This window comes from Saimiri boliviensis, chromosome 2 (assembly GCF_048565385.1).
Source record: "Saimiri boliviensis isolate mSaiBol1 chromosome 2, mSaiBol1.pri, whole genome shotgun sequence".
Classification (NCBI taxonomy): Eukaryota; Metazoa; Chordata; class Mammalia; order Primates; family Cebidae; genus Saimiri; species Saimiri boliviensis.
The window spans coordinates 47,589,926-47,604,877 of NC_133450.1; the positions used below are offsets into that span (position 1 = coordinate 47,589,926).

The following is a 14,952-nucleotide window of genomic DNA, read 5'->3' on the forward strand; positions in this document are numbered from 1 at the left end:
CGGAAAGGCTCAAGAGTCCTCCCGTGTTTTGGTTCAGTGACGTTGTAAATAAAAACGAGGCATCCAGTTTAGCTACAGCCGAGATGACAACTCTGCGATTCTGAGAGTCCCTAGCGAGCCCGAGCTAGCGAAAAGCTGGGGCAGAACGAACTACATCTCACATCGTGCCAGGGGGCGGTCCCGCTCGTTTCACCATGGGAGTTGTAGTCTCCCGTCCCTCGGATCCAGCAGCAACCTCATTGCGTGAACTCTGTTACCCAGAAGGCCTCGCCCGGCCGTCGCCGAAGCTGGAATTCGTCGCCTAGTAGTTCTCGCCGGCGACTAGAGGGACCTGTTGGCGTGGCCCAGAAGGCTCAGCGGGATTGCACGAGGCTAGTCGCTAAGCAAGGTGGTCTTTCATCAACTGCCGCCGGGACCAACGCAACAGGAAGTGAGTGCCCCTATTCCGGAAGCTGGTTATGAACCCTCCCCGCCCGCAGTCGCCCACATTCTTTCGTCCCCTTAAATCAGCCTCTTGTCCCGTTGCTCTTTGCAGGGATAGAAGAAGGAAGTGTAGCGGGGTAAGGAATGCACCGTCAGGGTCTCTCACAACCCTTTCCCAGCTCTTCTTTCCAACAAACAGTACCAGGGATGGAGACCCCTAGGGTGATCGCAGCCACGGGATGGGTCGAGGTGACAGGCTTCAGGAACACACTTCGGCGTTTGCCCGACCTTCCACAACTTAAGACAGCAGAGGCTGCCAGCCGTAACGGGGCGTTAAACCCCAGGGGAAGATTGGTCCTTATGACTTCCTGCCTTCCAGCCCTCAGATTCATCGCTTTCCCGAGGCGAAGCGCCATGCCTCATATCGACAACGATGTGAAACTGGACTTCAAGGATGTCCTTTTGAGGCCCAAACGCAGTACCCTTAAGTCTCGAAGTGAGGTGAGCAAGCCTCTCTACTTGCTGTTTCTTGACTCCACGCTTCTGGTGGGCCACAACCAAGAAAGACGCCTGTCCTTGCCCTAATACGGTACGTTTTTTTGGATTAATGAAATGCTCAGTTTCCTCTTCGTATCTGCAGGTGGATCTCACAAGATCCTTTTCATTTCGGAACTCAAAGCAGACGTACATTGGGGTTCCCATCATTGCTGCCAATATGGATACTGTGGGCACCTTTGAGATGGCCAAGGTTCTCTGTAAGGTAGGGCTTTCCTCGTGCCCCACCCCTACTGGTGTCCAGTTAGCCCAGCTGACTGCAGAGGTGTTTGCATCCCACCTCCATGCCCAGTCAGCTCTCTGGCAGTTAGCAGTCAGGATGCTCTGTTTACAGTTTTTTTCCACTACTAAATCCCTTTCAGTTCAAAAGGCCATCTGAATTAGATTCAAAGCTAAGTTTTACTCCCATTTTTCTGATACATGAACAGAATTTTCCCTTTTGTCCTGTCTAGCAGTTTGTACACCTTGCCAACTTTTCCCACCACCCAGGTCACCCCTTCCCAGTCACATGCATCCCTTCAGTTGTACGATTGTCCACATTAAGCATTCACTGTTTTAGTCCAGAAACTATAGTTTAAGCATTCAAAATTCCTAACTAGAAGATCCTAGGAGAAGGAATTATTTTCTTTTGATTATTCTTTAATAAGCACAATTCATTGATAAAAGAATAATTCTGCCTTTCTTTTTTCTTTTTTTAATCTTCCTCTTCTTTAAGTCCTAGGTTCCTGGGAATTTCTGGGATGTGCCCCCAATGGGATGTGTTTTTCTTATATACAAGTTGTTCACTTTGAAATGGAAGATGCTGCTCCTGTCAGTACTAATACCTGCCTCTATACTTGTTGCTGAGAAGGTAGAAAGTTATCTGGGCACTTTAAGAATATACGCACTCTGCTGGTTGATCTGTGTAGCCCTGGTTGATTCTGCTACTGTTTGTGGCTCTGTTAGTCTTAAGGAGTTCATATCCTTTTTTTCTATTTTTTATTGCTGTGTCTTTGTGGAATGTCTTGTCATTTCTTTGAGGTTGATAGTTATGCAGTTTTATTTTTACTTTATTTTTATTGCCATTCAGTAACTGTTTAGGAATCTTGGTGCTGTCCATTGTCCATCTGCCCTGACCAGCAGAGTTCAGAAATGGCGACTCTGACTGCAGAGTCAACTGACATGCTGTAATACATGAACCTTTTTGGGGATTGTCTTGATGCTTTATGTTGAGCCTGGCTTTCAGTATTGCTGATGAGAGGTAAAGAAATCAGATTTTAGAGATAGAGCCAAGTCTTATAGTAATAAAAAGGTTGGATGCAAGCAAACATCTTTTTCTAAGCTTGGTATGTAATCTGATGTGCTCATCATGCCACACTATGCCAGTATATCTCTAACGTCTGCTGACTTCCATCCTATAGTGATTTTTCTTTGCTTACCAGTATGTTGATGGTAGAATGTTGAGAAAGCAGAATTCAATATCAGCTTTAGCTAGATAGTGTTTATCTCTGAGTACATATGTAGGGCACTTGCTTATTGCTAATACATGTCTTCCTTGCGTTTCCTGTCAGATGCAAGATTTGTGCTGTCTCAGCCAACTGCTGTCTCTTGTCTGTTTGCATGTAGACATGTAAAGCACAAACACCAGCATTCATAATGGCTTTTGAATGCCTTTCTCCAGCTATTGAGATATTGTTTGCAATTTGTTGAGCTAGAGAATATGAACTTGATGAGCCATTATATCCTTGAACTTTATTAAAATGGATTGAATGAAACACTTTTTAGCTTGATCCATGTCCCCAACTAGGAAATCTGTCCTTTTTTCCACTAGAGATGGAGATAGGGTAGCACCTTATTAGCTTTTATCAACCTTAAGGCATTGTATTTTGTGGGCATCCAGACCTTCTGAATTACTGCTGGTAAATGAATGAGAACCTAACCAAAAATAGTTTAGTCCTAGGTTACCTTAGGAGGACTGGCTGAGTCAGAGCAGAGAAGCACAGGCTCCATCCAACTTCTTCATGGTTCTTTCATGTCTGCTGCCTGTCCCACTGCACCAACAGCTTGTCACCTTTAAAGTCAGAAGCAGTAAATTTGCTGGCAGATGAAATCCAACATAGATCACTCAGTACTTTGGTGGGAATATCTGACAAGTACTAGCTTATGGTAAAAAGCCCTACCAGTTTCTTTAGAAAGAAAGAAAAAAAAGGAGGAGGAAAAAAAAAAAAAGCCCTACCAGTATTTGTAGGGAGAAGAAAGGTTGAACTCAAATCCCAATTCAACCCGACTTCTTAAAGTTGTTTCCTCCCCAACTTCAATTATTTCCTCTCTCAGAGAGAATAGGTCTGTTTCTAGAAAGAGAGACCTTAATGAAGTTTTCTTTCTTTTGATGCTTCCTTTTCTTTTCCCCAGTTCTCTCTCTTCACTGCTGTCCATAAGCACTACAGCCTCGATCAGTGGCAAGAGTTTGCTAGCCAGAATCCTGACTGTCTTGAGGTAACACTGGCCCTACCCTGCTCCCTTCCTTTTCCTAGTTTTCCAGCAATTATATTTTGGCTTTCTGGGGACCAACCCTCATCACTGACCCATTGGCTGCTCACCAGATCATCTCTGATAGGCCAATGGTTCTGTTTATTCCACAGCATCTGGCTGCCAGCTCAGGCACAGGCTCTTCTGACTTTGAGCAGTTGGAACAGATCCTGGAAGCTATTCCCCAGGTGAACTATATATGCCTGGATGTGGCAAATGGCTACTCTGAGCACTTCGTTGAATTTGTAAAAGATGTACGGAAGCGCTTCCCCCAGCACACCATCATGGTATGTTTCTATTATGGTCGGTGCTTTTTATCTTTCCACTTTCCTGCCTTTCCGTTTTGCTACATCAGTCCAGTTCTCCTCTGCTGCGTTATGATATTCCTAGTCCATTTAATCATGATACTGGATGATTATCCATAGTTTTAAGCTTAAAATGTCCATTTATTTGGCCAGTGCAGTATCTCTAATGCTTGGTTCATAGTCTTTGTAAATCTAGTGTCCCTGACGTCACTCACCAAACCATGATGGAACATCTATGCACTGTACATACCTGTGGCACATAGATATCTGCCCACTGAAATGGACACATACTACAATCACATAAAAGGGGTCACATAAACAATGATTTATTTTCTTACAACCTTAGAAGAGTGATGGCAGGTCCCCATTTTCTTCATTGAGGGGTGTGTCTATGACCATCAGAAGCCAGTACAACTGGTCAAATGGGTCTTCAGCCTACAGTACCATCCATGTCTTCTCCCTTTTCCTGAAGCCAGGCAGGTTTTATGACAGAATGGCTTAACAGAGTATGTTTGGTCTCTTGAGGAATAGGAGATAAATCTACTTTAAATTAGATGTGAGCCTGGTCCAGTAGTTCCCTTTGCCTCACTGAATGCTCCTCCATGCCACTTCATGTGTCCCTGTTGATCATAGCACCTTGTTGTCTTAGGAAAGTGCATCCTGGACGTTGGCTTTACTCTAGGTTCAGTGGTGACATTTGCCACTCACCCCCTACTTTGGCTTGGTGTTGGGGGAATGGGTAGGGAGCAGGGTTCTCTAAAGTGGCTAGTGTAAAAGCCCTCAGAAGGCCCAGTAGAGGGCACTGAGGCATCCTTTCTTAGTAATAATGTTGGAAAGTCATGGTCCAGGCATACGGTATATGACAATATATGACCTGTTTCTGACCCTAAGGATGCTGTATTTCAATTGCTCTGTCTCAGGCAGGGAATGTGGTAACAGGAGAGATGGTAGAAGAGCTAATCCTCTCTGGGGCTGACATCATCAAAGTGGGAATTGGGCCAGGTAAGCTGGTTCACCTGGGCCACTGGCTACCCCTGCAGTGGCAAACACCTATGGAGCACATCATTTTCACCCTTGTCATGTTCTTCCTAGGCTCTGTATGTACTACTCGGAAGAAAACTGGAGTGGGGTATCCACAGCTCAGTGCAGTGATGGAGTGTGCAGATGCTGCTCATGGCCTCAAAGGCCACATCATTTCAGTAAGGCCCAAGGGCAGGGTAGGGTATGAACTGGGTTTTCTGCAGGGTATGGAGATGGCAGAGATGGACTAGAATTCCTGGGTTCTTGTTGGCTTTGAGTTGCGTTGTTGGGACATCACCGAGGGCTTAGAAAATCTATGCTGTGTGTTCATAGCGCTCCTTACTTTGCAGGATGGAGGTTGCAGCTGCCCTGGGGATGTGGCCAAGGCTTTTGGTAAGAAGCTTGAGGGCACAGAAGGATTATTCTTTGTAAGAGGATGAGTCACCTCTGAGGGTCTAGGGTCTAGGGTCAGGATAAGAGAGGCTCAGGAAGTCATTCAGATTCTTTCATAATATAAATTAGTGACTCTGAAGTCTATGGTATCACCTGGGGTGGCCAGCAGGGGACATCTGAGACTCTCCAAGTGTGAGCATGGCCATCTGACCATCTCCTAGATAGTTGCACAGTGCAGACTCCTGAGCCCCACCAAGACCTAAAAAAATATTAGGCTCTGAGGAATAGGGCAGCAAATCTTTATTTTTTATTTTGTACAGCTTCCCAGGAGATAATTACTCCCATTAAAGTTGGAGATCTTTGCTCTTGGCACACATGAAATGAGTCTTGTTTAGCTGGGCACAGTAAAATGAAATGACCAGAAGATGATGGTGAAAACAGCAAAAGGAGAAAGCAAGTGCCAGGCAGGGATTCTCCAGAGCCTCTTTTTTAAATCTTGGGGAAATCATACTCACTGAGGAATAGAAGCCAGGGCAGATGAGGCCTGCATGGACTGTGGGTCAGCTAGGGAATCAGAACCAGGAAGAGGCTGGAATCATTGTCAGGACTGAGAATGTGGTGTGAGTTTATTCTGAGGGTGGCCATATGGGCACCTTGGCCATATTAATAATCTCTTTCCCCCCTCCATGATGGTGGCAGGTGCAGGAGCTGACTTCGTGATGCTGGGTGGCATGCTGGCTGGGCATAGTGAGTCAGGGGGTGAGCTTATCGAGAGGGACGGCAAGAAGTACAAGCTCTTCTATGGAATGAGTTCTGAAATGGCCATGAAGAAGTATGCTGGGGGTGTGGCTGAGTACAGGTATGTGTGGTAGCTCAGGAACTTAGTAATAGTATGGAGGCAGAACTCATGGCTGTTGAGAGGGGGATGGTACAGTTCTTGGAGAAGAATGGTGAACAGGGGCTCAATGCTAGAGTCTGGGGAAAAGTCCCTCGGCTCACGGAATCCAGAAGGAAAAGATAAAGTTTTTTTTTTGTTTGGTTTTTTGTTTGTTTTTTTTTAACTTTAAGAGCCTCAGAGGGAAAGACAGTGGAAGTTCCTTTTAAAGGAGATGTGGAACATACCATCCGAGACATCCTAGGAGGGATCCGCTCTACGTGTACCTATGTGGGAGCAGCTAAGCTCAAAGAGTTGAGCAGGAGAACTACCTTCATCCGAGTCACCCAGCAGGTGAATCCAATCTTCAGTGATGCGCGCTAGACCTGAGCAGTTCTGCCCTCCCAAGACACCAGTATTCTACCACGGGGCATGCCAAGTGGGCACCTCACCTATCCCAGCTACTGCAGCTCTGTATTACTTTGTCATTTCCTGTTGGCTCACTCTTGAGGGCTCCTGCAGTAACTCTGTACTTCGCTATCTGCACATGCGAAATGCCCAGGGCACTCACTGGGGAGGAAGCAAGGAAGAAAAGTCTGAGAAAATGATGCAAGATAATCAAATGGGAATGTGGGGACCTGACACCTGAAGATTATTAAAAGGAAAAGATGCTGATTGATACGTGAATTTTTTACATGGCTTTGGTTTAGAGGAGGCAGGCTTTTAGAATCATGTTTTGTTAATCAGCTTCACTAAATGGGACCTTCAGATATCTAAAAAGCTCAGAAGTGTTTGTATATTTGAAATACCTCAATAAAGAAAGAGCTCATTGATTGTAAATAGATGCTGGGGCTTTCTGTACAAGGCTAGCATCTGGCTGCTGCTCCAGAGTGGGTGGCGGTAGGGTCAGCGCTGACCCACTGGGGTCAAGGACAATGAGTATTATTTCCATGAAGTATCTCCATTCTAGTGCCATTACCCCCAGATGATCTGAAAGCATGAGAATTTACAAAGTATATTCTGACATTAGGACACATATTTCCGGAATAGCAAAAGGATCTCTTCCTGGCTCTCAACCTTGTTAACCCTTCTGGGCACAGCTGAACACTTACCAAGGGAAGTAAAAAAGGCAAAGGGATCCTTCCAGTCTGGAAGGGCCAGCTGTTTCTAAGGCATGGCTTATGCTGACCTATGGGAACCTAAATTCCCCTCCGTCACATCAAGGCAGTATTTTAACAAATCCAAGGTTTAATTAAGCAGCATTACAAAGTATTTTTAGCAGTGTAGTCAGGCAATCCAAGCCTGGACTTCCACTTCATTCCTACTAAACTACTTGCAGAGCTGAGGAGGCAGGAGACAGGCAGAATACAGAGGGCACTTTAGTTCTATCACAGGGGTTTACAGCTGTCTCTACAGTCATAGGAAGGCATGGCACTGTAGCCAGAAGAGGGGAGGTATTCATAGAAAGTGGGGATCAGGGTGTCAAACTTTGTCTTCTGATAGTTTTCCAGAGACTCCTGTAGAGAAGGGAGCAGGCAGATCCCACCAAATGAAACCATTGCCTGAGCCCTCTGAATTCTGAAGCATGTGGATTTCTTAGTCCTGTTCTGCCCATCCACTTCCCCAGCTTTCTGCTCCTTCCTACTCACCTTTCCTTCCCCCTGGCCATTTTCTTCCTCATCAGAGTCTAAAACCAAGTCCCCTATGGTAATGACGGAGCTGCACAGAGATGGAGTACACACTGTAGGAGGGAAACCAGAATCAAACTACTACCTCTAGATGAACACAGGCTCTTCAGAGTCCCCAAGAGAGGAGGCTGTTATCCAATCCTGACTCAAGACTACCTACCTGGCTTCCTGGCCCTAGGAGGTAATAATGATAACCTCAGGGGGTCCATGTAGCAATCCAAGCAATTCCTGAGGTGAGAGCAAGCAAAGAGGATAGGGTGAAAGGAAGGCAGGCAAAGAATGTGCTCCTAGTAAGGAGAATTAACTCTGTTCCACTCACTCCTTTGGCTCTGCGGCAGGCAAGTCAACTGGGTTCTCCTTCAGAGCCCTTCCCCTCAGGGTCTGGCTTGGACTCTTAGACTTCCCAGTGGGGGCTGCTCTTGTGCTCATGGCTAGGTCTGCTGTGCATATCGCATGTTCTTCCTTGTTCTCAGGCTTAGATGTGCGCTGGGTTGCTGAGCACAGATTCCTAAAGGGAAACAGCATGACTGTGGGGCGCTCCTTATGGCCTCCCCTAGCAGACACCCATTGGGAGTGTACTCTTCGTTGGCCTAGAGGGGCCAGATTGAAGTGGTGGCCAGCTAGAGGTTCTGGGTGTGTCCTTGAAGATGGTCCCTGGGGAAGATATGGGCCACGCTTCGCTTTGGGCAGAGGATTGTGGAGTGCTAGTCTTTGTTGCTGAGGATTCTGTTCCATGGGCTCAGCCAGGTTCACTGAGTCAGTAATAGAGCACTCTGAAAAAGAAAATGAGGCCCTTTATAAAGAGAACAGATAGTAACAGAGTAAATGGTTTCTTATGCCTGGAGCCCATGAAACTATTCCAATAGGCTGCCTCAAAAGATCTCATGCTAAACACTACACCTCCAAATTCCTAGTACCTGGAAGCGGCCACCCCATGTCCACAACATATTGGCTCCAGGCAAGAGAAGAGGTGACAGAGACTCCAGGCTGCATCCAACTCAACACATCCTGAAGCTGTGGGCAGGGATAGAGGTATGAAGACCACAGTCCTTGATACAACCACCCCACACTCTGCCCTTACATGTTTTGCCCCAACAAAACCTGCTGTGCCTGCGGTGTAGGCAGTGCTTTCTCTAGCTGACACAAGTATTCAAAAAGCAGCTTTTCCATTGCAGCCAGAAAGGGTTCCCCATACTCTTGTTCAAGTTCCTGCAGCAGGGAGAGTAGGAGGTCAAAAGTGGGTTAGTGGCCAGGCATGGTGCCTCATGCCTGTAATCCTGGCACTTTGGGAGCCTGAGGCAGGCGGATCACTTGAGGTCAGGAGTTCAAGACCAGCCTGGCCAACATAGTGAAACCCCATCTCTACTAAAATATAAAAATTAGCTGGGCATCTATAATCCCAGCTACTCTGGAGGCTGAGGCAAGAGAATCGCTTGAACCTGGGAGGCAGAGGTTGTAGTGAGCTGAGATAGCGCCATTGCACTCCAGCCTGGATGACAGAGTGAGACTCTCAAAAAAAAAAAAAAAAAAAAAAAGGTGGTTTAGAGAAAATAGGAGCCACCTAACAGCCTTCAAACCAGTCTCACCTGCAGCTTCGAGGCCAAATCCACAGGAGCGTCTGACAGCTGCTTCACCTGCTGACAAAAAGTTTCCTGTGCCTCCAAAATCTTCCTCAGATCCTGCTTTGTCTGTTGAGGATATCGGACAGACAAGTTAGCACCAAAATCCGGTAGACAGGAGGAGCAACTTTACTGCACCAAGTGTAACTGGGGTCAGGGCTTGTTCCAGGGATTACTCACAGCCTTGGGGTCCCGCACTACAGGTCCAGATTCTGGAAAGTGGTGATTCAGGGCAGTCAGGACTTGGGCCCAAGGCTGGCCCTGCAGGATCAGCTCCACCACCACCTGTGCGGTACTGAATTCAGAATCCCCACCTCGGGGCAAGGTGACTTGTTCCAACTAGTCTCATCCCCAAGCCGTGTGCCCTTGTCAGGTCCTCGCATCCCACCCCTTTCTCTCTTTCCCCTTCTAGATCCTACTTGCTTCAATACCTTGGCCTTTAGGCCCATACAAAGGCGTTCGTGGTGCCGGTAGCGAACCAAGCCAGGGGCAACAGCGCGCAGATATTGCAGAAACTCCAGTACTCGCGGGAAATGCTCCACACAGCGGCCGCGCACTACCCGCCAGCTAGCGGCGGCGGCGAAGCGCAGAGCGGCAGGACCGGCCCCCGGGGGCGTAGCCATGGCCGGCGGGCTCCGCCCTGAGGCGGTCCCTCCAGGTTCCTCACCCGGATGAATGAGGCTTCCCGATCACTCCTAGGGGCGGGGCTTCTGGCAGCGCTCCGTGGCTCCGATCAGTCGGCTCTGGGTACCTTGCGATCCGGCTCGGCCGCCTTCCGTAGGCACCCAGAGTTCTGCGGGGGGACTTCTGCTCGGGCTGGAGGAGCCTGAGTGGCGAAGCTGGCTGTCTCCAACGGCACCGGGTCGCCCAGCTTTAAACGCCGCCGCTGTCTCGAGCCCGAGGGTGCCTTATTTCCGGCTCCGCAGCGAGTACTCTTGCCCCGGAAAAGGGCGGTAAGAGGCGGCCAATGGGCAGCCACAGAGGGAAGTGTGACGGCGCGTCGGAAGGCCACGCCGCGTTGGAGCCGGCGCTTCCAGAGCCCCGCGCCCTCTGCCGGCTGACTTGAGTTGGCCGGCCGCTGAGTCCGCGTGGGCCCGCTCGTCTGGGTCTTCCCTATCCCGCTTGCTTCGTGGAGCCAGCGGAGCAGCCACGTCGCTCCCCTGAGGCTCGACTTCCTAGTCTGTAAAACGAGGATCATGCCACCGCCTCTTCCCACTGCCTTCACCCATCGAAAATCAGCTCCTTAAGTCCCTCGAGCCGGCGTCTTTAGAGCCTTCCCTGGCTCGCATCGCCTCCAGTAGGAATTCGACTGTTTCTTTTATAAAACAGAAGAGGGCGCCCCGCCCTTAAAAAGTAAAATACAGGGCTGGGCGTGGTGGCTCAAACCTGTAGTCCCAGCACTTCGGGAGGCCGAGGTGGGTGGATCACGAGGTCAAGAGATCGAGACCATCCTGGTCAACATGGTGAAACCCCGTCTCTACTAAAAATACAAAAAATTAGCTGGGCATGGTGGCGCGTGCCTGTAATCCCAGCTGCTCAGGAGGCTGAGGCAGGAGGCGGAGGTTGCGGTGAGCCGAGATCGCGCCATTGCACTCCAGCCTGGGTAACAAGAGCGAAACTCCGTCTCAAAAAAAAAAAAAGAAAGAAAGAAAAATAAACAGGAGGATAACTTGAGCCCAGACCAGCCTAGGAGACACAGTGAAACCTCGTGTCTGCTAAAAGTACAAAAATTAGCCGGGTGTGGGAGCAGGTGCCTGTTCAAGCCATCTTCCCACCTCGGCCTCCCAAAGTGTTGGGAGCACAGGAGTGAGCCACTGCACCCAGTCCCTGGCTAATTAAAAAACAGTCTTTTAGGCAGGGTGCAGTGGCTCGTGCCTGTAATCTCAACACTTAGGGAGGCTGAGGCGGGTGGATCATTTGAGGTCAGGAGTTCGAGACCAGCCTTACCAACATGGAGCAACCCCGTCTCTACTAAAAACGCAAAATTAGCTGGATGTGGTGGCCCATGCCTGTAATCAATCCTAGCTACTCAGGAGGCGGAGGCAGGAGAATCGCTTGAACTCGGGAGGCAGAGGTTGTGGTGAGCCGAATCGCGCCATTGCATTCCAGACTAGGCAACAAGAACAAAACTCCCTCTCAAAAAAAAAAAAAAAAAAAAATTATTTTGGTGGGTGTGGTGGTTCATGCCTGTAATTCCAGTACTTTGGGAGGCTGAAATAGGAGGATCACTTGAGGCCAGGAATTTGAGACCACCCTAGGCAACACAGTGAGACCCAGACTCTACAAAAAAAAAAAAAAAAAAAAAAAAAGAAAGAAAAATGTGTTTTGTGGAGAAGGGATCTCGCTATGTTGCCCAGGCCAGTCTGTCTGTATTTTTTGTTTTTGGTATTTATCCTGCTTGGTACTCTCTGAGCTTCCTGGATCTGTGTTTGGTGTCTGTCATTAATTTGGGGAAATTCTCAGTCATTATCACCTCATTTCTTCTGTTCCTTTATTTTCTCTTCCATTCTGATTATGTGTATGCTACACCTTCTATAATTGTCGGATATTCTGTTCTTTTTCATTTTTTTTCCTCTTTGCATTTCAGCTTTGGAAATTTCTTTTTTTTCCTTTCTTTTCTTTTTTTTTTTTTTTTTTTTTTTTTTTTCCCCGATGAGGCTGGAAGCCCCAGCTTTGGAAATTTCTATTGATACTCCTTCAAGCACACCATGTTCTTTGGCCATGTCTAGTCTATTGATAAGCCCATTACAGGCATTCTTCATTTCTGTTACAGTACTTTTTTTTTTTTTTTTTTTTTTTTTTTTTTTTTTTGAGACAGTGTCTCACTCTGTTGCTCAGGTTGGAGTGCAGTGGCTCAGTATCAGCTCACTGCAACCTTCACCTCCCAAGTTCAAGCGATTCTGGAGCCTCAGCCTCCCAAGTAGCTGGGACTACAGATCGTGCGCCACCACACCTGGCTAATTTTTGTTTTAGTGGCAACGGGGTTTTGCCATGTTGCCCAGGCTGGTCTTGAACTCCTGGCCTCAAGCGATCCGCCTGCCTTGGCCTCCTAAAGTGCTGGGATTACAGGCATGAGCCACCGCACTTGGCCCAGTGTTTTTTATTTCTGCATTTCTGTTTTTTCATTAGAATTTTCCTCTCTCTGCTTATATTATCCACCAAACATAATGCTTACCATTATCTTTCATGTTGTCCCCTTTTTCCTTTAGAGCCCTTAGCATATTGGCCATAGTTGTTTTACATTCCTGGTCTGATAATTCTAGTATCGCTGCCATATCAGAATTTGGTTCTGACACTTTCTCTTTCTTCAAACTGTGTATTTTTGTCTTTTAGTGTGCCACGTGATTTTTGTTGTTGTTATGTATGGATAAAAGAAACAGGCAAATAAACCTTTCCTGTGAGGTTTATCTGGCTAGGGGTTAGGCTGTGTTTATTGCTTGATATAGCTGTAGGTATCAGCTAAAATTTTCTCTGGTGTCCTTGTTACTGTCTCCTCTGTCATCTTTGGTGTTCCCTAGAGACTTCTTAAATAAAGTCTAAGATGTGCAGTTATTTCAGTTGTATTCCCTGTTATTATATGAGAACTCTATTAGAAGTAAGGTGTCGGGGGCGAGGGAAGGCATTCAGTAGTCCTGTAATTACGTCTCTGTCTTTCAGTAAGCCTTTGCTGGAAGCTGTGACTTCCGTAAGTGCTACTAGACCCTGCTCCCTCCCTCCTTTGTCTCCTCACATGCAGGGAAAACAAGAATTGGGTATTTCTCTTCCCCCATGTAAAATGCTGGAAATGTGCTATCCTGGCTGGAGCTGGACATGTCCCTTTTCCAGATTAGGCATGCTCTCTTAATGAATAGAGTTAGTTTCTCTTGAGGGCAGACATTGTTAAGAATGGAATACAGGGCCAGGTGTGGCTCACTCCCATAATCCCAGCAATTGGGAGTCCAAGGCAGGTGGATTGCTTGAGCCCAGGAGTTTGAGACCAACCTGGGCAAAATGGCGAGAGCCCATCTCTACAAAAAAATTTTAAAAACCAACCAGGCTTGGATGCGTACACCTGTAGCCCCAGTTACTCAGGAGGCTGAGGTGAGAGGATTGCCTGAGCCCAGGAGGTCGAGGTTGTAGTGAGCTGTAATCCAGCCTGGGTGACAGAGCAAGAACAGAATGCAATGGATGTATTTCAAAATGGCTACTTTCGTCCTCCCCTCTGCCAGACTCACAGGAGGGGCTTCAGTTTTCACTGTGGGATCCTGGTAAAACTTATGGCCATGTGCCATGGCTCACACCTAGGATTGCATGAGGCTAGGAGTTCAAGACCAATCTGGGCAACATAGCGAGGCCTTGTCTCTACAAAAAAATTTAAAAATTTGCCAGGCATGGTGGTACACACCTGTAGTCCTAGCTACTTGGGCTGAGGCAGGAAGATTGCTTGAGCCCAGGAATTGGAGGCTGTAGTGAGCTGTGATTGTGCTACTGCATTCTAGCCTGGGCAAAACAAAAATAAGAAACGAAAAATAAAAAACAAAAACAAAAAAAGTGTGGGGTGCCCACCTAAGAATGGGACCTCTTATAATTTTTTTTTTTTTTTAAGACCATCTCACTCTGTCACCCAGGCTGGAGTGCAGTCTTGGCTCAATGCAGCCTTAACCTCCCCAGGCTCAGGTGATCCACCTCAGCCTCCCAAGTAGCTGGATTACAGGCATGTGCCACCAAACCCAGCTACTTTTTGTCTTTTTTGTAAAGATGGAGTTTTGCCATGTTGCCCAAGCTGGTCTTGAACCCTTGAGCTCAAGTGATCTGCCTGCCTCAGTTTCACAAAGTACTGGGATTACAGGCCTGAGCCACCAGGCCTGGCCACTACAGATTTTTTTAGCCTTCAAATTTGTCCACCGTAAACCTCCAGCTGTAAGTCAATTACACTTAAAGTTTTCCTACCCTGGTACTGGTTTCCCAGAAGTTTCTGTTTCTGGGCTTCTGCTATGAAATCGTGATTCTCTGTATCTGCCTTTTTGTCTCTCCAGTTTTAGGGGCAGCAGTTTTCTCTGTGCCCTCAATTCTCTGATAGATCTAACAAGAGTTATTGACTTTCAGTTTGTTCAGCTTGTTTCTTATGAGGGCAGGAGTAAGGACTCCCAAGCTTGTTAGCAGCCAGACTAAAGACCAGAGATTATCTTCCCTTTTATAATATGGTCTTCCTCCTGGGCTTCGTATTTCTGTGCATGGCACCCGTGAGTCAGAAACCCAGACCACCACCCTTCTCTCTGTCCTCCCTCCTCTCCAAATTGAATCTGTTACCAAGTCTAATTAGTTCTACAACCTTCAAACCCATCCCCCTTTTTTTCATTCATACTGCCTCTATCCTATTTCAGGTTCTTCTGTCTCTCATCCTGACAGGACTCTAGTCCTCCTACCTCCAGCCCAACCCCTCTAATTTCTTTTCTATGTTGCTTTCATCATGAATCTTGTGAAATGCAAAACTGATCATATTATCCCCAGTTGAAAGCTCCCCCTTACTTTCAGAAGAAAGTCCAAACTCGTAAATATGGCAAAAGGATTTTTAATGACCTGGCCCA

At 47.3% G+C, this 14,952-nt stretch overlaps 2 protein-coding genes across 6 annotated transcripts; one reads left to right on the plus strand and one right to left on the minus strand.

The window, feature by feature from the left end:
• The first annotated feature begins 9 nt into the window (after positions 1-9).
• GMPR2 (guanosine monophosphate reductase 2) lies at positions 10-6,918 on the plus strand. 4 transcript variants are annotated; one of them, XM_003924280.4, is made up of 10 exons: positions 452-560; positions 803-924; positions 1,064-1,183; positions 3,370-3,453; positions 3,600-3,773; positions 4,712-4,793; positions 4,884-4,990; positions 5,162-5,204; positions 5,904-6,063; positions 6,273-6,918. In XM_003924280.4, exons 2-10 carry the CDS (start codon positions 838-840, stop codon positions 6,460-6,462), a joined length of 1,047 nt encoding a protein of 348 aa, XP_003924329.1. In that variant the 5' UTR covers positions 452-560; positions 803-837; the 3' UTR covers positions 6,463-6,918. The 4 variants fall into 4 exon arrangements, with proteins under 4 accessions (XP_074249358.1, XP_003924329.1, XP_010333306.2 ...); XM_074393257.1 differs by lacking the exon at positions 452-560 and adding an exon at positions 10-430 and having other exon boundaries at positions 5,904-6,287; XM_010335004.2 differs by lacking the exon at positions 452-560 and having other exon boundaries at positions 567-924.
• Positions 4,102-10,684, minus strand: TINF2 (TERF1 interacting nuclear factor 2). 2 transcript variants are annotated; one of them, XM_003924283.4, is made up of 9 exons: positions 9,817-10,684; positions 9,566-9,670; positions 9,353-9,454; positions 8,868-8,975; positions 8,684-8,780; positions 8,086-8,539; positions 7,927-7,994; positions 7,728-7,819; positions 4,102-7,595 (listed from the first exon to the last, which is right to left on the minus strand). In XM_003924283.4, the coding sequence occupies exons 1-9, from the start codon at positions 10,006-10,008 to the stop codon at positions 7,467-7,469; spliced, it is 1,347 nt and encodes a 448-aa protein (XP_003924332.1). In that variant the 5' UTR covers positions 10,009-10,684; the 3' UTR covers positions 4,102-7,466. The 2 variants fall into 2 exon arrangements, with proteins under 2 accessions (XP_003924332.1, XP_010333305.1); XM_010335003.3 differs by having other exon boundaries at positions 4,102-7,819; positions 9,817-10,682.
• Positions 10,685-14,952: the final 4,268 nt, after the last annotated feature.